Source organism: Girardinichthys multiradiatus, chromosome Y, assembly GCF_021462225.1.
Source record: "Girardinichthys multiradiatus isolate DD_20200921_A chromosome Y, DD_fGirMul_XY1, whole genome shotgun sequence".
In the NCBI taxonomy this organism is placed as follows: Eukaryota; Metazoa; Chordata; class Actinopteri; order Cyprinodontiformes; family Goodeidae; genus Girardinichthys; species Girardinichthys multiradiatus.
Genome location: NC_061818.1, coordinates 27,158,116 through 27,179,804, shown reverse-complemented (window position 1 = coordinate 27,179,804; position 21,689 = coordinate 27,158,116). Strand labels below are relative to the sequence as shown.

General features: G+C 38.8%; 2 protein-coding genes across 3 annotated transcripts in view; one reads left to right on the top strand and one right to left on the bottom strand.

Moving 5' to 3' along the window:
- The window catches only part of LOC124864971 (potassium channel subfamily T member 2-like), a 102,337-nt gene that overhangs the window by 19,981 nt on the left and 60,667 nt on the right, over nt 1-21,689 (top strand). Inside the window, exons 9-19 of the mRNA XM_047359926.1 lie at nt 2,181-2,260; nt 4,902-5,004; nt 5,263-5,325; nt 6,131-6,179; nt 7,549-7,608; nt 8,288-8,362; nt 8,586-8,669; nt 12,417-12,511; nt 13,160-13,340; nt 20,371-20,535; nt 20,983-21,119. Of these exons, the coding sequence (XP_047215882.1) occupies nt 2,181-2,260; nt 4,902-5,004; nt 5,263-5,325; nt 6,131-6,179; nt 7,549-7,608; nt 8,288-8,362; nt 8,586-8,669; nt 12,417-12,511; nt 13,160-13,340; nt 20,371-20,535; nt 20,983-21,119 (1,092 nt within the window). The remainder of the gene's footprint in view (nt 1-2,180; nt 2,261-4,901; nt 5,005-5,262; nt 5,326-6,130; nt 6,180-7,548; nt 7,609-8,287; nt 8,363-8,585; nt 8,670-12,416; nt 12,512-13,159; nt 13,341-20,370; nt 20,536-20,982; nt 21,120-21,689) is intronic.
- LOC124864970 overlaps nt 1-21,689 on the bottom strand; it is a 458,718-nt gene that overhangs the window by 397,905 nt on the left and 39,124 nt on the right. The window lies entirely within an intron of this gene.

Sequence of the window (21,689 nt, the reverse complement as noted above, 5' to 3'; positions counted from 1 at the left end):
GCCATTCCAAAGTGATACATGGCGGTGGCAACATCAAGCTGTGGGGATGATGGTCAGAGTTGATGGGAAAATGGATTGAGCTAAACAGTTATTATAGAAAAAAAAACTGTTAGAGGATGCAAAACACTTGAGACTGGGACGGCGGTTCGTCTTTCACAGGGCAACGAACCTAAACATACAACCAGAGCTACAAGGAATGGTTTAGATCAAAACATATTCATATGTTAGAATGGCCTAGTCAAAGTCCTGATCTAAATCCAACGTAGAAACTGTGGCAAGAATTTAAAACTGCTGTTACATATGCTTTCCATCCAATCTGACTGAGCTTGAGCCCTTTTGTAAAGAATAATGGGCAAGAAATGGGAGACTAGTTGTGCAAAGCAGGCAGAGGAATAATGTGATTTTTCAGGAAAGGTAGCCCTACAAAGGGCCACAAATATAAAAAGTTTAAAAGCTATAATTTTTCTTACATTTCACAAATTATGCCTTACTTTGTTAGTCCAGGACGTAAAATCCTAATAAATACATTGAAGGTTGTAGCTACCATAAAAAAAATGAAAATTTCAAGAGCAATAACTTCTGCAAAGCATTGTATGTTGTTTTTACTTTTAGTACTCAGCTTCCAATTAAAAACACACAACAAAACGACCTCCAAAATTTCTTAAAGAATGAGCATGCTTTGAGAAAGGAAAAAAAATCTATTTATATGTGTGTGTACATCTGAATTTACTCACAGAAGTCACCTAAAATGCCCCGGGGAAAAATAAAAACGGTAAAAAAAAACTGGAGATATTAAACATCATAAATAAAACGGTGTCACCATGAGATGAACAAATGCTGTTTCTGATGGATGCTGCTGTTAAAGAACACATTACCTTGGAAGAAAGAAATCATAAAAGCATATGCAGTTTGTCAAAACTTTGTCACAGTAATCTATTTTATGTCTGCAGTCTGTTCTGAAATGAATTAAACTCCATTTATGGAACTATGCAGATTTGCAAAAGGGCTCAAGCTCTTTTTTTTTTTTAATATATTCTAGTCATGTGTGCAAAAGTATTGCTGCCAATCTGCTCGGAGAGAAGGGGGACTTCGGCAAGATGCAGTGGGGCCATCAACTCTGATGGCTGAACACAATTCATGGGAACATGTTTGCTCACATCTGCTCCTGTGAGACAGAGGGAGATGAACAAAAAAATGCGTTCCCATAGAAACAAAGGAAAGTTATCTCTCTCCCAAATCTTTCCTGAGAAGTATGCTGGTTTGCATTTGTTCAGCGTGTCTTGGACCATGTGGACCGGTGATAAAGCGTCTCTCTGGAACACTGAGAGGACCGCCCACCGACACTGCTGCCTCTTCCTGCATTCAGGAGAACAGACGCCAGTTGTTCTGTTTCTCTTTAATCTGCCTATGTTGTACAAGGAGACCACCAGCGTGTCGGGCTAGACTTCTTTTTACATTCAACCTGAGTCATCCACTGTTCTTTTCACTGAATCAAAGCAGAGCTGCGGAGAATTTCCCCCCTGAGGTGGTCAGACAGGAAATGCAGTCACATACTGCCTGTCTGATAATTTGTTTCTTTGCTATTTCCACCACAAGAGAATCCACAGCAGCTGGGCATATAATTGGTCTGATATTACAAATACCCAGGTAGCAGGTGTGGGCTTTTGGGCATCTACATGCATATGTGTGCGTGAGTGTGTCCCTCCTAACAGGAGGGTGCCGGACAGGGGAGGCAGAAAGAGCAGTAATTATGGCCTCCCATGTTCAGCAGAAACATCAGAGGGAAGTAATTTGTTGCTCTATATTTAATCAGTGGAGATAACGAGACCGAGTGCGGCTGTCTGGGCTGATGGGCAGGCGGACGAGCAGGAACGCCATTTCCTCCCAAACCCATTAGTCTTTAATGTAGCCAGCGGCACTATCATTGTGTCATACCTTTCTGTATAAATAATCATTATCTTGTTTTCCATCTCCAATTTGCTCAAGTGTACGCTTTCTTTTCCTCACCTTTGTTCTTTTACTGTTTACCTACCAGCCCTGCCTTCTCTCCGCTCCTGTTTTTTGACACAATAAAAGAAGTGTTTTCTCCCCTCAGCAACCCAAAGCACCTCCTTGTTTACTCTTTTGCTCATTACCCTCGCCTCTCTTATTGACTGCACGTCTTTCCATCCCGCTCTTAGGGTGCAGGTGGAGTTCTATGTGAACGAGAACACTTTCAAGGAGCGTCTTAAGCTCTTCTTCATCAAAAACCAAAGATCCAGTAAGTCCTCAAGTTTTGGAGCTCCCCTTCAGCTGTCTGGAAACTAGATGTGAATTCTTCTGTTTGCTGTCTTTGTTTCCACTCAATTCGCTCCCTCTTTTGGCTGAAAAAAAGTTTCATTCTAGTGTGCCAAGCTATGCAAATCTTGCTCTACATTTCATCATCTGTTTCCTCAACTTTCTTCTCTTTGAAATTGTGTCATCTGTCTGTGTAGTTGTTAAAATGAAATATGTTTCATTCAGATTTTTTAACGTTTTCCTGTTCGCCATTTACAGAGCAGTCCACACTTATTGGCACCCCTAGTAAAAGTTAAAAGCTTTAAAATAGATTAATCTTTTATTGCAGCTACATATCTTCACACTAAGAAAAATCCAACTTTTAATTTGAACATATATCATGTATGTCCTACTTTGTACTACCCCCTTTTACCGATACGACAGCACAGTCTCCTGCAATAACATTTTAACACCAAATTTCCTTTAGATTCTGGTGTCTCAAAGAGTTAAAGATGCCATGGACTCTAACAAGGTTCCCGAGGCTCTTGGAGGAGAAATTGACACCCAGCATCACAGATCCTCCACCATACTTAACAGTGGGCAGATGTGCTTTTACACATGCAGGAGTTGGACAATGAAACTGAAACACCTGTCATTTTAGTGTGGGAGGTTTCATGGCTAAATTGGACCAGCCTGGTAGCCAGTCTTCATTGATTGCACATTGCACCAGTAAGAGCAGAGTGTGAAGGTTCAATTAGCAGGGTAAGAGCACAGTTTTGCTCAAAATATTGAAATGCACACAACATTATGGGTGACATACCAGAGTTCAAAAGAGGACAAATTGTTGGTGCACGTCTTGCTGGCGCATCTGTGACCAAGACAGCAAGTCTTTGTGATGTATCAAGAGCCACGGTATCCAGGGTAATGTCAGCATACCACCAAGAAGGACGAACCACATCCAACAGGATTAACTGTGGACGCAAGAGGAAGCTGTCTGAAAGGGATGTTCGGGTGCTAACCCGGATTGTATCCAAAAAACATAAAACCACGGCTGCCCAAATCACGGCAGAATTAAATGTGCACCTCAACTCTCCTGTTTCCACCAGAACTGTCCGTTGGGAGCTCCACAAGGTCAATATACACGGCCTGGCTGCTATAGCCAAACCTTTGGTCACTCATGCCAATGCCAAACGTCGGTTTCAATGGTGCAAGGAGCGCAAATCTTGGGCTGTGGACAATGTGAAACATGTATTGTTCTCTGATGAGTCCACCTTTACCGTTTTCCCCACATCCGGGAGAGTTACGGTGTGGAGAAGCCCCAAAGAAGCGTACCACCCAGACTGTTGCATGCCCAGAGTGAAGCATGGGGGTGGATCAGTGATGGTTTGGGCTGCCATATCATGGCATTCCCTTGGCCCAATACCTGTGCTAGATGGGCGCGTCACTGCCAAGGACTACCAAACCATTCTTGAGGACCATGTGCATCCAATGGTTCAAACATTGTATCCTGAAGGCGGTGCCGTGTATCAGGATGACAATGCACCAATACACACAGCAAGACTGGTGAAAGATTGGTTTGATGAACATGAAAGTGAAGTTGAACATCTCCCATGGCCTGCACAGTCACCAGATCTAAATATTATTGAGCCACTTTGGGGTGTTTTGGAGGAGCGAGTCAGGAAACGTTGTCCTCCACCAGTATCACGTAGTGACCTGACCACTATCCTGCAAGAAGAATGGCTTAAAATCCCTCTGACCACTGTGCAGGACTTGTATATGTCATTCCCAAGACGAATTGACATTGTATTGGCTGCAAAAGTAGGCCCTACACCATACTAATAAATTATTGTGGTCTAAAACCAGGTATTTCAGTTTCATTGTCCAACCCCTGTATATTTCCTTTGGTTTACACACAACTCACCTGGTGTGTTATTTGCCATAAACATGCAATCGCATTTGCATCAACCAACCCACAATTCCAGTCCCAGTAGTGATAGTAGGAGAGAAAAGGCTTCTCCCTGGCATGCCTTTCATGTTAGGGACACTTGGTGACCCCAAGATTCGACCTCTGTTACCATCCTCCTCACTGTGCATTAAGGCAAGATGAAGCTGGATCCTTGTCCAACTTTATTTGGCACGCCTCCAGTGATGTTTAACTTTTTAATCATGTATTTGACTGTAGATGTGGGAAACTTTAGACAAGCAGATATATTCTTGTGGCCCATTCCCTGATTTATTTATAACACACCTCCGACTTACATGAATAGTATGTACACTTGACTTTCACATTTTAAAGAGTGGCTAAGAGAAACGGGCCTCATTGTCATGTCATATATTAGTTCAAGTTCTTCGACACAGAAAAAGTAAAAGTAAAACATGAAATAGAAAAATTCTCGTTGCATTGTATTTCACAAGCAGCGCCTGTAATTTGAGATTTTATTAAAAACAAGTAATTACTAATTAGTATTTTAATTAATAAACAGATTTACATATCAAAAGGTTTGATTCATCTACAATTTATTTTAAGGGTTTTGACACATCTTTACCAGGAGTGCTAATATGAACAGACATTGTGTAAACTAGCTCAGTCAGATTTATTTTCTGTTTAAATTAATAAGCTTGTTTAATTTCAATTTGCATTGCAGGTCTGCGAGTGCGAATGTTTAATTTTTCTCTAAAAGTGCTGAGCTGCCTCCTCTACATTGTCAGAGTCCTGCTAGACAACCCACAAGAGGACAGACAGGACTGGTGAGAGAAACGGCAATAACACGGGTATTAATTGGTGAAACTCTGTGACTCTAAGGACCTGATAAGAGTCACAAGAGCGCCAGGTCAATAAATGAGATGACAGTGTGTGTGAAGCATCCTGCTGAAAGGACTCCATGTGAGATTTTCACAGGAGAAAAATGGGATGTAGAGGAATATCTGCTTAAAATTTTTGGGTGGTCTAGTTTTAGTGAATGTGGCAGAAAAACAGATTTTTATTGGTTGTTTTACCCCTTGCAGCGGCAGCGGAGTTAACTGCACCAAACATAACACATCATCCCGTCCCTGGAGTGAGTTTGACTGGTAAGCATACAAACTGCCGCTCTAATAAGGAGTGATGGCCTCTGCCTGTAGACAATGAGAATGAAACCACACATCCAGGAGGACCAACATCTACGGCCCCCAGCTCCTCGGACGGAAATGCTGTATAACACAATCAATGAAGCTTCACTTAACTGGTGCAATCTGCAGTATTGATATTAAGCAGCACAGGACTTCATTCATTTATCACAATCCAGCTGTATTGAATACCTGTCAACATAATATGTATGTAGTGCCTGTGCTGCCTAATCAACAGCGATCTAGTGGAGATAAAGTATGTAATATAGTGGAACAGAGACAGAGGAGTACCAGATAGCATGCATGGACCCGGGGCTGTGTCATGTCTCCTGTTCAGTGGGCCTGTTGGTCTAATTGATGGCTAATGACACTGGCTAGGCTCTGGCTCCAAATGAATAAGGAGCGTGACACAGTGAGTTCAGTCTGCCTCCTTTTGCAGGCAGCAGAGTCATGGCATCACATTCATGGCAAGCAGCCACAATAAGCTCCAGAGTGCCTTAGAGGAAAAAGATTCACTCTTTCTGTCACAATAAGAATGCAAATTTGCTCTGCAAAAATTACTTTGCTCCTACAATATGAGCCCTCTGATTTTCAGCTGTAAACACCATGATTAACACAACAACTTGAGTTGTGTTTGTAAACACGGTTGCAGTGTTTGGGAGGAGAAAGTTGCCTGTATCTTGCATTTTAATGCTATCTATGGAAATATTGCCTTTCCTTGACTTATCTCCACCCACTAATCACTTTTTCACCTTTATCCTCTCTGTAGGAAACTCATCATCTGGGTTGACAGACCTCTACCTCTGTGGGCACTACAGGTCAGATATACACTGAATACGCACGTCTTGTTAAACCTTTTTTAACCTACGGTAATTTACACATACTTGCATATGTGATATAAGTTACAAGGCAAACCATTACCTGACAAAACTGCTAGTCACTGATGGCTAAAGGTGTATCAAAAAACACTTCAAAGTAAAGCCTGACTCCACTGAAAAAAGGTAAAGAACCCCATCAATTTTCTTATGGTATTTACAAACACTTCACTGAAATTCCAGGCGATTAAATAATATCCAGTAACCTCAGTGCGTTTTAGAAAATAAATATATATATATTTTAAATAATGAGCCCAGTTCATAAATTATAACATATAACTGTACTCTTTCCATAAATTCAAGAACGGTTCAAAAATAGGCTACACATAAATGTGATTTTCAGTGCCTTTAGCATCTTATAGGAGCCATTAGCTTGATTAACATGGTTAGCATTACTGACTAGCATCAGTCTCTATGTGTATTTACTGCAGAGCTAGTTTTCCCTGTCTTAACTGTTAGATTTCCAAACGATTGCCAACCTGTTCTAATCCATCATGATATGAAACAGATGGAATTGAACTTCTCAAAAGAATTAAATAAAGCACATTTGCTGTAATTTGTTGAGTTTCCTCTGAAAATAGTTTCCTTTCCACAAGCATCTTACATATTTTTGTGCTTCCTCTGAATTCATTTTCAAACACCTCAGTGATGCTGAAAGAAGCTAACTGCGTATTTTCCCCCAGTAACAGTAACTGTTAGTGCTTAGGTATTAAGCCATCACTGATAGGAAAAAAACAATCGATGCTGATTCCAGTTGCCAGATGATTTCTCAGTGCATCTCTGGTTCTTGCACATCATTGCCAAACGTGCTCATCTTTACTGTTTAAGTGGATGATTGAGTCAGGGCACAGTGCAACCTACAGGTAAACATGATCAATGTCATGTTCTTCATCTATCAGGTGTTTTCATTATGTGGCTGGCTGGTATATATCTACATGCTAACATTTGTTTTGCATTGATTTGCACATGAATTTATGTCATGCTGTCTCAGGGATTTGACACACCAAGCTGAAATTACTGTAGGTAAAACGTGTTTACACTTGCAGAGCAAATACACATATATACATATAAATATAAAAAAGGATCAGACACAAGAATGTCTGTTGATTCATTCAAACCTATTCCCTTTGAAGCAAAACCATCAGCCCTCCTACTGATTCCTCCTACGCTCTTCATCTCTGCACCTCCTAATTTCTCCTTGCTCTCTCTTTCTCTCTCTCTGACTGTCTTGTTCCCCCTTTCTTTCCATCTGCTCTTCCTCTGTGTCTGTACAATTGTCTCTTACTTGCCATCTCTCCCTCTTGTTTTACAGGTGCTTGTGGCTTTCATCAGCTTTTCAGAAACTATGTTGCTCGTGTATCTTAGCTACAAGGTGAGCCACTCGTGGCCCTCGATGGCCACTCTGAAAGCCTTTTGTGATGTCTATGGCTATGATGTCCACAGGCAGTGTAGGAAAGGCTGGGGGTTTGGATTGATTTGATATGCTTGAATGTGTTGTTTGGATGTTTTGTTTCTCTTTTTTTTGTCCTCATATTTGCCCCTCTAGTTTGATTGGCCTTAAAGTTTACTCACGTTGTTCTGTTATATATCAGAACAGCTTTAGGGGAACGTCCCTGTGTCGACACAGTTGGGAGGGGGGGAGAATCCATCCATGGGTTGCCCTGCTTTTGATGTACTTGACACTGTAAGCCTATGAAGGGAGCACTCCACAGATTCCTCTGGAGGAAGGAGGCCTTGGCCTTTAAAGCTGACTGATTCCTGTGGACTCAGCCTGTGACTGTCCGCCTACACTAGTCAGATTCAGGTCAGCATGAAGGCAGCAGACACATAAAAACAGCAACGGCTGACATATTAATTGAACAGCGAGGCTTGGAGCAAACTGAGTAATGCTACTTCGCCTCTCAAACCTACACAAGGGAGCTGTATAACCTGTATACTTCCTGGTGTATTCTATAGTGCAGAGGCTTACCCTCCAAGCAATATAATTTAACCCCTAAAGTCACAGTGACAATGACGTTTCCTGACCCTTATTATTTGGTTTCTGTTTCCAGGGTAACGTTTGGGAACAAGTCCTGCGTGTCCCATTCATTTTGGAGATGATCAGCACTGTTCCCTTCATGATCACTGTGAGTAGAAAATGTAAGCTTTACTGAGCACCAAAAAAACAGGAAACTCTTAAGGCAAGCCATTCGTTTTGACCCCTACAAGCTGCTACAGTAATACACTGAGGATGCCACAACGGGCTCTTGCTCCCATAACCTTTTCTCTCACTAGAGAGCTCAGGACTGTGCAACATAATAAAAAGGGTGATGTGACAGAAACTCCAGTGCTCTTTTTTTCTCCTGACAGGTGATTTTGCTCTCCTTGAGAAATATTTTCATCCCTGTATTTCTCAATTGCTGGCTGGCCAAACATGCTTTGGAGAACATGATTGTAAGTGAAGGATTAAAGGGCTGCTCAGAAGTTGCATACACTTCATATGCAAGAATCCTGATAATGTGACTGCACTCTTAATTATCTATTTAAACTGTTCTCTTCCATTTGTGAAGTGACCATATAACACCAAACCTCAATTAATTTTAAATACAAGAATTTGTTGCAAAGGTTTGCACTTATCGTGACCTTTTTCTAACCCAGACATGGTCAAAATGTGACATACAATTATATGCTTACAAATCTATGTTAGCAAGTTGCACCCAGAGGCCATCAAGAAGCCTCTGGCATATATTGTTGTGAAGAGTGTTACATATTTCTTTCATTTTTCTTTCAGTTATACCTAAATGATTCAGATCATCAAACAAATTTGAATATCAGACAAAGATAACCTAAATAAATACAAAACGCATTTTTAAATGATGATTTCATTTATTAAGACTGAAGAGCCATCCAAATCAGCCTGGCCCTATGTGAAACTAAAATCACTGTCCCTGTTTAATCACAAATTAAAGGGGATAAACCACATTGCTTTGGTCTAATTTTACTAGCCACACCCAGATCTGCTTATTGCTAGACCTGTAGAATCAAGAAATGACAAAAGAACCTGTATAGCAACATGAGGTAGGCTAAAAGCTCTCAAAAAGCAGCACATCCTGCTCCGGTCTTAAGAAATTAAAAAAACTAATTAAATAATGTCACTGAAATTAATCAGTCTGGAAAGGGCTACAAAGCCATTACTAAGGCTTTAAGACTCCAGTTAATGACAATAAGATGCATTATGTTCAAATGGAGAAAACTTGAAAGAGTGTTGAACATTCCTAGTGTCTGGTCTACCAAAGATACTCCAAGAGCACATTGAGGAGTCATCCAGCAGGTCATGAAAGAAGCCACAACAAAATCTGGAATGCACAACAATACTGTGGGGATCACTTGTCTTGATTAATTTAATACAGACGTGGCTGAGCAAAAATGATATCAGTTGGAGAGCGCCAAGGCAAAAACAGCTGCTGATCAAAAACACAAATGACCATCTCAGATTGCCAAAAAAAAAAAAATCTGTTTACTGATGAAACAAAGGTAGAAGTTTTCGGAACCTGTGCGTCCTGTTACTTCTGGTGTAAAATTAACACAGCATTTCAGAGAAAGGACAGAGAAAGGACATCATTCAGACAGTCAACCGTGGTTGTGCTAATGTGATGGTTTTGTTTGTTTGTTATTTTATCTGTTTTTTTTAAACAAGGTCGAAGTACAGGAGCAATAATCTGCTTTAAATTTGCTTTATACCAGATTATAGCTCTCAGAACTAATTTTTGTCATTTCATGGTAGATTAGGGACCTAAATGCAAAGTGTAATGGAGAAATGAAGATATTTAATAAATAAATAAAACTTACAGGGAGACCTGGAACCAGTGGAGAACAATGAAAACCACAGAGTATAAATACTGTAATAGGGTGGAGAATGGGCAAATGAACAATGGGAGCTAATCAGGGCAATTCAGGAGCAGCTGGTGAGAGAAAATGCAGGCAACTGTAGAAGGGAGGCTAATTAACACAGATGAGCAAAGAATCTAGACAGAACTCAAATGTACAAGAATCTAAGAATAAGTAAACAAAGGGATAAGCTATAGAACATAAATATCTACACACAAGACTAAGTCATAAACATGGTCTAATATGATTGAACTAAAAATAACAGCAAATGAAGAGCATAAACAAGAAAGAACAGCAAACCAACAAGATACTTAAACTCAAAACCTAACACAGGATCACAATAATTTCCATCCTAAGTCCCTGACACACAAAAAACTTACATTACTCAAAAGCAGTAAAGAAAACAAAAAATAGAATAGAATAGAATAGAATAGAATCACTGATTGTGCAGCAAGAATGATTAAGATAGCAATTACTTTTTCATACAGGTCCGGGTAGGTTTGAATAACATTTTGCCATAATAAATGAAACAATTTGGAACTACTTTTTTTGTATTTAATTAGGTTATCTTTATATTAAAATTTGAAACATCTAAGTGTGACTAAAAAGCTACATCAAAAGAAATCTGTGAAGAGGCAAATACTTTTTCACCATATGTTTTTCACTCTGAATATTTAAACCCTCTTCTTGGAGGAATTGGTAGAGTTAATTTTAATTGGTTTGTTTCCCTGGCTCTGACCCACGTTTTGAGCAAAGTCCTGCAATTTTCGAAAGAGTTGAGATCAGGGCTTTCCAGAAATTTTAATTTAACAATGTTGAGGTTGAGATTGTTCAAAAAGCCATTATAGAAGGTTGATGTTAGGCTGCTTTTCCATTCTAATGTGTGTTTGGGATCGTTGTCTGGTTGGTATCCAGTCTTATCCAACTTTCAACCTTGTAACCCAAACTGCCATCTTCAGGTGACAGGAAATTAGTTTAGACCATCAAGGCTCAACTCTGAATGAATTAAAACCTGAAATCTGCAGCTGTCTGGGAAAGCTTAGAAAATATCTGTGGTAAAATATGATATAGACTGGGCTACTTGGCCTTAGTGACTAGAAGTTTATTTGGAGCAATCAAGTTCCTGACAAGCATGGTGGTGCCAGCATTATATTGTGGAGCTGTTTTCTGCCAGTGGTATTGGTTCATTGCAAAAAAAAGTGAAGGTAATACTGAAGGACCCCTTCCTCCAAATGCTCTAACTTTACCCAAAACCAACAGCTAGATGGCTCAAATCCGGACAACTGGGTGTTCCTGCAGGATAAACAACACATTATCAAACACACATTAGAACTGGTTTCGGGAATGGATAAAGCAAGTAACACCCTGACAATTACAGTACAGAAAATGTGTGGACTACATTTAAAAGCTGGGTCCCTGCCAGGTAATAAGTAACTTGAACAAACTACAAATTGTGCCAAGAAGAGTCCCCAAATATCCAGCCAGAATTATGGTGGAAGCTTGTTGACAGGTTCAAAAACCACGTGGCTGGAGTTTAGTTTGGTCAGAGACATCTAACCTGATATTAATGGGGATGTTAATATGTATTTGAGTTTGTATGTAAAAGTTTAACCCTTGTTTCAATTAGAGAAAGTCGAAAATATGTTCAAAATTCAGAGTCCAATTTATTGAAGATGATGTATATTGCATCACATATTAGAGAATAGAATACTTTTTATTGTCATTGTAATTTCTATACCAATGAGACTGAAGTGCATCTTCTGTTAAAAAGGCTATTTTCAGTCAACCGAGAATCTCTTTGTAATTAAAAAAAAGGGGCATTGATACATTGCTCAATTATAAGAACAGAGAACAGTCATTTATAATACTTATTCGGTGGAGCAACTGCCTTTGGGAAAAAATTATATTTAAACCTGATTGTTCCTGTTTTTATTGTCCATCATCGTCATTTCAAACCTTCATAAAAAAACAGTTTAAATGTATTGCTCAAAGCCCAGATTCGATATGATATTCATACCCATGATGAGTGAATGTAAACTTCTGCCCATTGATAGGTTTTCCATCTCTGTCATCTCACGGTTATTTTTTGTTGGCAAGCATTTCTTTCCTTCTTCTCTTAATAAATACTGCATCCCTTCTCTTTGTTGATAACCATCTCACTTGAGTTGCTTCCTTGCTGCTATAAATAGTCTAGTAATTGTAATTTGTCATCTCATTTTAATATTTCATATATTTTTCCACCTACACTCCATCAATGTTTGCTGCCAGACTTTTATTCTTGAAGTAACTATTCTTCTCTCTGTCTTTTGGCAGAATGATCTCCACAGGGCAATCCAGCGGACACACTCAGCCATGTTCAACCAGGTTGTGATACTTATCAGCACACTTGTCTGTCTCATGTTCACATGGTAAGTACTGCAACTAAACAAGGGGGGAGTGGCAGCAGGTAAAGAAAAGCAAAGTATTAAATGGAGATGGAATAAGATGTCAGCTGTGTAGGAGAGAAATTGGATTAGATGAGCCAGCAATAGAGTGAAAAAGAGGAAGGCATGTAGAAGGATTGAAAATTGCAGCTACTGGAGCTGAAAGAGAATGGCAGAAAGAAGAAAGATAATTGGTTACTGTTGGAGTGAGATGGTGCTTTTAAATGACAGCAGGTGATTGCTTCAGCGAAGTGGAGGATGTGTCAACTTTCATCACACGTGGGGCAAAATGCAGGAGTAAATCAAGGAGATCCTATGCACACAGCTTGAGTTAAGCTCTCTGACCACTTCAAGTTTGACATTTTCCTGTTGACTCACACATCAGTTGAAGATTATGATAACAGCCACAGAATATCTTTATGTGGGGATTTCCAACAAAGCTGTTCAGACATGCAGCCACCCCCGTCTTTGCACATAAAAAGTCACAGATATTTGCACAGGTGTGAAAAACATTTACGAATGAATAATGGCTCCCATCAGCGCCTATGTCTCTCACATTATGTGAAGTGTCTTTGATGCTCACTTTGCTTCTCTTTCTGTCTCCATCTTTTCCATCCTCCAAACCTCCCTCAGCATCTGCGGCATCCAGCACCTGGAGCGAGCTGGAAACAACTTGACCTTGTTCGACTCGCTCTACTTCTGCGTGGTAACTTTCTCCACCGTGGGTTTTGGAGATGTCACGCCACAGATATGGCCTTCACAGCTTTTGGTGGTCATCATGATCTTTGTGGCACTCATCGTGCTTCCCATCCAGGTCACAAAACAGTAACCATATTTACAGTACTTTGCTAATACATTTAAACAATTTTTGTCACATTACAACCACAATATGTTTTATTGGGATTTTATACAAGATAAGCATCCAAAAGGCCCATGATATCTCTTGAGGGGCTGCAGAGATCCACAGCTCAGGGAGAATCTGTCAAAAGGACAACTGTTAGTTGTGCACTCTACAAATCTAGGCTTTATGGAAAAGTGTTAAGATGAAAGCCATTCACGATGGAAAGCCATAAAAAGTCTCATTTGAATTTGTCACAAGCCACATAGAAGACAGCAAATATGTGTAAAAAGGTTATTTGGACAGATAAAACACAAATTTTACTTTTTGGTCAACATACAAAAGGCTGTGTGTGGCAAGAAACACTTTACATCACCCTAAACACACCATCCTCAATGTGAAACATGGTGGTGGCAGTGTCATGCTTTGGGGATGCTTTTCTTTAGAAGAGGCATGCAAGCTAGTTACTGGGAAGATAGACTGAACTAAATACAACACAATTCAAGAAGAAAACCTGTTAAAGGATGCAAAATAGTGAAGATAGGTGCACAAAGGACCTGTTTACGAATGGCCTACTCAAAGTCCATACAAAACTCCAAGTGAGAATTTTTAGCTATTTTGAAAAGAAACTATTTCTTCTTGGTCTATTATATCAAATCCTAATGAAAACATGAAGAGTGTGGATGTAATTTCACAAACTGTGTAAAGGTTTAAGGGGAAAGGAATATCTTTTCAATGCACCTTCGAAAGATTATTAGTTTTCTTTTAATATGCCCAAGAACATTAAAGTTCCTCCCCTTTTCTCTCCTCAACATTGTCTCTCCCCCTTCACACCATAATTGGATGACTCACAGCATCCTACGTAGATTTACGACACTATTTTTATTCAGAGAGCAACAACAGTCTTCCACACTCACTCAATTTTCTAAATCTCTTCCCTGCCTCTGAGCTGCTCCATAAAAGGAAAATTTATGACGAAGACTTAGGAAAGCTGTTTACATACGTACAGGGACCAATGAAACACCTCAACAAATGCAATGGTTTCACTGTTTCCCAGCGGTCGTTCTTCAGATTTGCAGAAACCCAGAGGTGGCTACCGTACTTGTGTTTTCCCAGAACATGTGAGGGTGCTAATGGGATTCATTTCCTTTGTTCAGGTGTTTTCATTTGTGTTACCTGCAGTTAGACCAGAAGCAGCAACGGATGAAGAGTGGCAATGAAACACTGAACTGTTTTCTTTCTCTATTTTTCTTTCTTCTTAAATTTGTGATTATCTTAAAACATTTTAACAGCTAATAGGCACAATATGCATTTAACTCACTACACCTCAGCAGCAATTAGCTTTAAATACCCACAAGGATACTTAAATGCATTTTCCTTATTGAAATAAGCACAGGTTTACAAGTCATTTTTAGATTTTAAATATACAACACCATATTATTAAAATCATAATTGCCACTGAATCCATTTAAAGACCTTTTCACTTTAGCTAATACAACACAACTGTTACTTGATGATTTTGTGATGCACAGGACTCAATGGAAAAGTGTTTGTCCGTTACAGATTTTGTTTTTGTTTTAGCTTTTCTGGCCACACTTAAATGTATCAGATCATCAAGCAAATTTCAGATTCACAAAAAATATAACCGAATAAACGGAAAATACAGTTTTCAAACGATTATTTCATTTATTAATGTAAAAAGAAATCCAGACTGTAGGTGATAAATAATTTGTTCCAAATTAAAGTAGAGTGAAGTAAAGTAAGATTAACCTTATTTTTTTTATTTTAGAAAGTTTAATTTAATTTAATTAGCCATAATCAGGCCTGATTATTGCCAGACCTTCTTAATCAAAATATAACTTCATTAGAACTTGTTTAGTTGTATGAAGTAAGGTAAAGGATCTCTAAAGATATGAAAGAACAGATGACAAACAAATTTATTGACATCTATCAGTCTGAAAAGAGCTACAAAGTCATTCGTAAGGCTTTAAAACCATTATCAAATGAAAAATGAAAAACATTTCTTGTCCATTTATTGGCATATGTAAAACTATCATAAATGTCTGTTAAAAATAATGAATTTTATTTCTGGTAGTAATGGTATTTTATTGGAGTAACTGTTTAACATTATTTAATGTATTTAACATTTTACAAACTGTGATTTCTATCAAAGAAGTTGTTCTCACAAATCACAACATAGACATTTATTTCCATTTTATAGAATTACATTTTAATTGATTGATATTTATGTTGAATTTCTTGCAAATTCAGTTTCAGCAAGAAGAAATCTTAATTGCTCTCAAATCATATCTAGAAGTCAATGAACCTTTTTTATTTTCCTACAACTGTCGCCAAACATTTACAGAAATCCACTAGGTAATTTCTCAGGATACTCTTCTTTTTACATATATTTCCAAAAACCTAAGGATATTATACATGTTGTGTAATTTTGTGAATATCAAACGGACTGTTTCTAAGGACTATTTATTGAATACCGCAGAGGTTTACTTTGTACAATTTCTTTTTTTACATATCTGTGTTGAATGCTGTGTAAGGGTGCATCAACATGCAAACGGGCAGCCAGAATATGGTAATAAAAAACAAAAGATCATTAATAATGAAAGCTTGCAAATTAAAATCCAAAGGACCATGACAATATCAACACAAGAGCTGCACTATTGTTGAATCACAATCGTTGTAGTATCACTATGTCTAATGTTTCAATCACTACAGATTTTTGGAACGCAGTCTTAGGTTGGATATTACATTTCAAGTGTCATGCAATCATTCTCTGCATATAGATAGTATATTTGGCTGGATTAATGGACTCATGCAACTTTAGAAATGTTTGAAAGTCCTATAAAGACCTTTATTAAGGTATACATGGAATAAAGTAAATATTTGGCCAATGTACTTTACATTATTTTAGGAGATGGTGCAATAATATGACTATGACTCAGTATCAATTTTCATTTTATCAAAATAATTATGTGATTATCTAAAATGCAGTTAAAGCTAAATGTGTTGTTTATTAAATGTTACCACTGCTTTCCCTTAGTTTTTAACTGGGACTGCATCCCACGCTAACATGATCAAAAGCTCTCTCTGTAATCCAGCTGCTCCCGGGTGATTGCAAATATCTTCACAAAGCCCTCATTACACCATGAAACATTTAGCTTGAGAACCTTTTGCCAAACTTGCATGAATACATTTGTGAATATTGTTTCTTTAACTTTGATATCTCATGCTCTCCATTCCCTCTCCCAATCTTTCATCCATAAATACCCTGTGACATTTAGAAACTGGCCCCTGCTAGCCCCCAACCGGTGTGTGTTTGGTTGGGGTGTGTATCTGTGACTGAGTCTGTACCTCTATTCGACCCTGACCATTGTCTAGGCTGCTAACAGCCACAGGTTGCACCTGATATATATTCATCTTTTACTCCTGCTATCTAGGTTTTCTTGCCAAATTCCTAAGGCATGAGAGGCTATGCCTTTTGATGTGATTTTGTGCAATTTTAAGCATGTGATTCTGAACTAAAATTAGAAGAAAGGTATGATTTTCTCTATTACAACTCAGTTTCATCACTTTAGAGATTTTACTTGAAACAAATCTTTATATTTTTTGTTAGAACCTTGAATGTTACATCACTAATCTCAAAATGGCTGTGCATAAATTATGGCTAAATAAAACACTTTTATCCTGACAATATACTTTGTCTCCTAAAACTATACACACCCCTTATAAAACACCAGGTTTTTGTGACGTGAAAATGAAATCATGCAGAATCATTTCTAACCTTTTTCCACCTCTAATGTCGCATTATCTTTTATAAATCAACATAAAAAACAAATAAATGTGTCATAAGGAAAATTAAAAGTTAAAAAGGTGCAACCATCTGGTTGCATAACACTTAAACTAAAACCATAAACTAAAATCCTAAACTAAAACTTTGATGAAGAACCTTTTGGTTTAATTTCATTTGTTTTTGTTTGATTAGAGTCTATCAGCATCCCACATCTTGACTTGACAATGTTTCCCCACTCTGCTCAGATCATCTATCTGAGTGTAAGAACATCTCTTGTCCACAGCCCTCTTCATATGACCCCACAGATTTTCTGTCAAATTTAGTTCTGGACTAAAGGCACTGGAGGCAGATCTAAAACATTGTTTCTCCTCTCGTGAAGTTTTTAGGATATATGCTTGGACTCACTGTTATGCAGAAAAATAAAATCCATCGTCTTTAGCTGCTTTTGGTAGACACTTGAAAGTTTTGCATCAAAACTGATTGGTGTATGGAACTGTTGATATGTTTATCCACCTCAACAAAATCTATCAAAAAGAGCAACCACAGATCATGATGCTCCAGTCACCATGTTTTTGTGTGTATGGTGCATTTTTGGCTATTTTTAGTGTTGTTTGTCTGTAAAACATACCTGTTGGAATTGCATCCCGAAGTATAAGTTCGGTTTCACCAGACCATGACTCATTCTCCCATGAGGCTTAGGGTTAGAAGATGTTAGCGAGTCCTGGATGTTACTTTGAAAGGTAAGGGTTCTTAGCAAATGGCTGAGATGCTAATGGGTTTAGCTAAAGGCTGCAAGTGAGCAAGAAATATTATTGTTGGATAGCTGAACTTTATCTCTGGTTTATCAGATTCAGTATAATTTGTTAGGATTATGATTATTGATTAATTAATATTTATCAATAATTATAATTGAAAATCATAATTTGACAAAATTAATTTCTTAACCAAAAATCCTTATTTATGAATCGCAGCCAGAGATGCCCTTTGGTGTTGTAATTGTAGCCTAACGCCCTTGATAATTACAACTGTTAAATACTCAGTAATAATTGATAACTATTACTATATGTCACTGTTTAATCAACTGTTTCTGCCGAAACGTGGGGAACTTTTGACCTTATTTTGACTGACAAATCACTCTTGCACAAAATAAATACAAACGCCTTCTCTTTATCTATGTGAACATTTATTAAATCAACAGTCCTGATACAATCCGCTCTCCGATTCACTAATCTTCACCTAGTCAAACATGCAAAGTTCTGCACAAAAAGGGTAAAATATCTAACTAAACAAATAAAACAAAACAGCAGTGGGTGTGTATGGAATCAAACCAGCAGTTATGGCAAACAAATGATAATGTGACGCGGAGCGGAGTAAGTATAACTCAGCGGGACACAGGCAGTCATAAACTTCCCCCAAGCAAAGTTGTAAACCCAAGAAGACAAAGGGTAATAAACTGTTGGCGGCAAGCTAGTAACACGAGGTTGAAGACAAAGAAAATGGTTGATTTTCACCATAAGGTTATTATAGCAGTCCAGTTTCACAGCGCACCTGAGCTTGTTCTCAGGCGTTACAACACAGCAAAACACACACAGCGGCTTTCAGATGTCCACAGCAAATCAAAGTTTCAATACAAGGTTGCATGCACATACAGTTTAGAACACATTAGACTATAAGTGGCGGTTCTAAATCGCACTAGATCCTACTCTACCCTGCCCACGCTATTCCTAATAAAGAAATAAAAATAAAATAAAAAGATGGATTTTACTTGTTGAAGTTTTCCTTCTGGGGCAGCGAGTGAGAGAGGAGGGGGGGAGTTACTGCGCGTCTGCAGTTAAACTCCAAGAAGAGCGGTCAATCTCCATCCTCTGGCCTCCTTGGCGAAAGGGGAAAATATGATCTGACCGTCAGCAGTTGACTGGAACAAAAACAAGGGTGGCAATCCGTCTCCTTGAAACTCCGTGGTTTTTTGGTTACGTGTTAAACACACGTCTTCAATCGGCAAAGTGAAAACTTATTCCTGTAAGCTTAATTTGCTTAGTTTTCTCGTTGGCCAACGAGGAGAATGAATGAAATCCATGTGGGACCTCTTCTCCAGAATGCTGCTTCAGATGTCAGTAACCTTGTCTAGATCCCAAGCAGAAAGCACCTCCTTAAAGGGGCCACCTTCCTATATAGTGTCCTGTGACGTCAGACTTGGGACGCCCCTTCATATCAGCCGCAGTGCCCGCTGGGATTTGTAGTAGCGGACTATACTGGGATACAAAATGGCCGAAAACGCTGGAAGGCCTGGTGGCGTCTAGCAATATCCAAATGGTCCAATATTCAGCAAAACATGGTCCAACAAATTGCTGTTAGTTTTGTGCCCACCAAGGCTGAATGCTGAAATTAAATTATAAGGTTTCTCAAAGAAATTTTAGTTTAGTGCAAATTTTTGCAACCAGATATTTGCACTTTGTTTTTTACAAATTATTCTGTTGATAGCTGTTTGGTTTTTGTTGACCTAGGCTGGATATATTTCACCTTGTGAGTGTTTAAATTATTTATCAAGGCCATAGTTTTAACATAACTGAAAAGTACTTGTTAGAGCCATTGCTTAAGTCCCTAATGGCACTTTCTTTTATCTGAGGCATCAATGAATGAAGACTTGCAGGAAAATAAACAGCTCAATAATCAGATATAATGTAGAATATTTTCATTGCTTGTCATTTGTTGCAACTGTTGCTGCTCCAGAGCTCAGGGCCTGTATCACAGCAGTCACCAGGGCATCCATTCGTCACCTATTTTGTGTTGATTCCATAACAATTACATTAAGACGATCTGTGTGTGTGAAGACATATTGAAGTCTGTAGAAACTCTTGTCATTCCTTCAGCACTTAATTTTTTCAGATTTAATACTTTCTGCCATCCGTCACCCCTCTTGTTGCACCAGATAACATCTGTGTAGTTTCGACTGAGCCTTACTAATATTTCCATTATGTGTGACTCCCTGTTAATGTCCACTATCACATTCCACTCACCCACAATCCTGAAATCTCCACTTATCTTAATTTGCCACCAAACACTTTCCCTGATCAAATGGAAACATTACACAGCAGGCAACGTTTTTCTTTTCATATACCACCTGGGTCTCTGCTGTATTCCAGCTAACCTAATCCACTTTCCATCTGTTGAATGTGATAAATGTCGTCTTGAATGCAGTTTGAGCAGCTGGCCTTTCTGTGGATGGAGCGGCAAAAATCCGGAGGCAACTACAGCCGCTACAGGGCGCAGACAGAGAAACATGTGGTGCTGTGTGTTAGCTGCCTCAAGATCGACCTCCTCATGGACTTCCTCAACGAGTTCTTTGCTCACCCTCGGCTGCAGGTCTGGTTTTAAGTAGGACAAGAAGGTTTTCAGGGGTCCTATGCTAGTGTGGATGTGTTTGCTGCCTATAATAAACTTTTCCAGGAGCCAAAGCAGCAGAGGGTAAAGCAGAGGATTAGTCCTGCAAAGCAAAGATCCAACCTCTGACTTATTCATGCTGGGGCAGCTGTGGGTCTGTTTGCTGGAAGGCGTGACTATTTACTTGTTTTTATAGGGATCATCTTACTTTTCATTATTGAGAGCAAAGTGTAGCTGTAGCCTGAATCCAACCTATATAGCTTTAATTTAGTCTGCAAAATTTAGTATTCAGTAAATAAATAAATAAATAAATACAATGTTTTATATTTGGGTGTCTCTCCAAGCATCTTTGTGCTAAAAATAAACACTTGAAGATAGACTCTGAAAAACAAGCTTTTGCGCTGTATTTTTCCTTCTGTTTGTGTGTAGGACTACTATGTGGTAATCCTTTGCCCTGCTGAGATGGATGTCCAGGTTAGGAGGGTCCTTCATGTTCCACTTTGGGCTCTGAGAGTTATCTACCTGCAGGGTTCTGCCCTCAAAGACCAAGACCTTATGAGGGCCAAGTAAGTGATCATGGGTCTCTGTCTGCTTTAGAGGCTTAATAAGAACAAAATTATTTAACTAAGTCAACATCTAACAAAACCTCACCATGGCCAATATTTAATATACAGTTCAGAATTAATTCTTGAAGTGCCTTGAGTCCTAAAGTAACACCAGTAATTTCCACCCCCCAGAATTCTGATAGTGTCTTGTAAAGAATTTGTACCACTTGAACCATTTCATAATTACTGATGGATATGTGATCTTAACCATTCTATTGTAGCTCTGGCTCTATGTCTCTATGTTTTGAGTTGCTGTCCTACTGGAAGGTTAACGTCTCTCCCAGCCTCCATCAACCTAGCAACTCTGATCAGCTTCCTTATCTGTGCTGAAGAAAAGTATCCCCACAGCATTATGCTGCCACCACTATGGGTCGCCATAAGGATGGCTCATTGAGTGTGATGCACAGTGTTTTTTCCACAACACATTGAATCAAATAAAAGGCTCATTACCAGGTATTTGCCAAATTTGATGGTGCGCTGAAGAGGTAATTCAATCATTTGATTTAGCTGTGATGACTGCCAGAAGCTGTG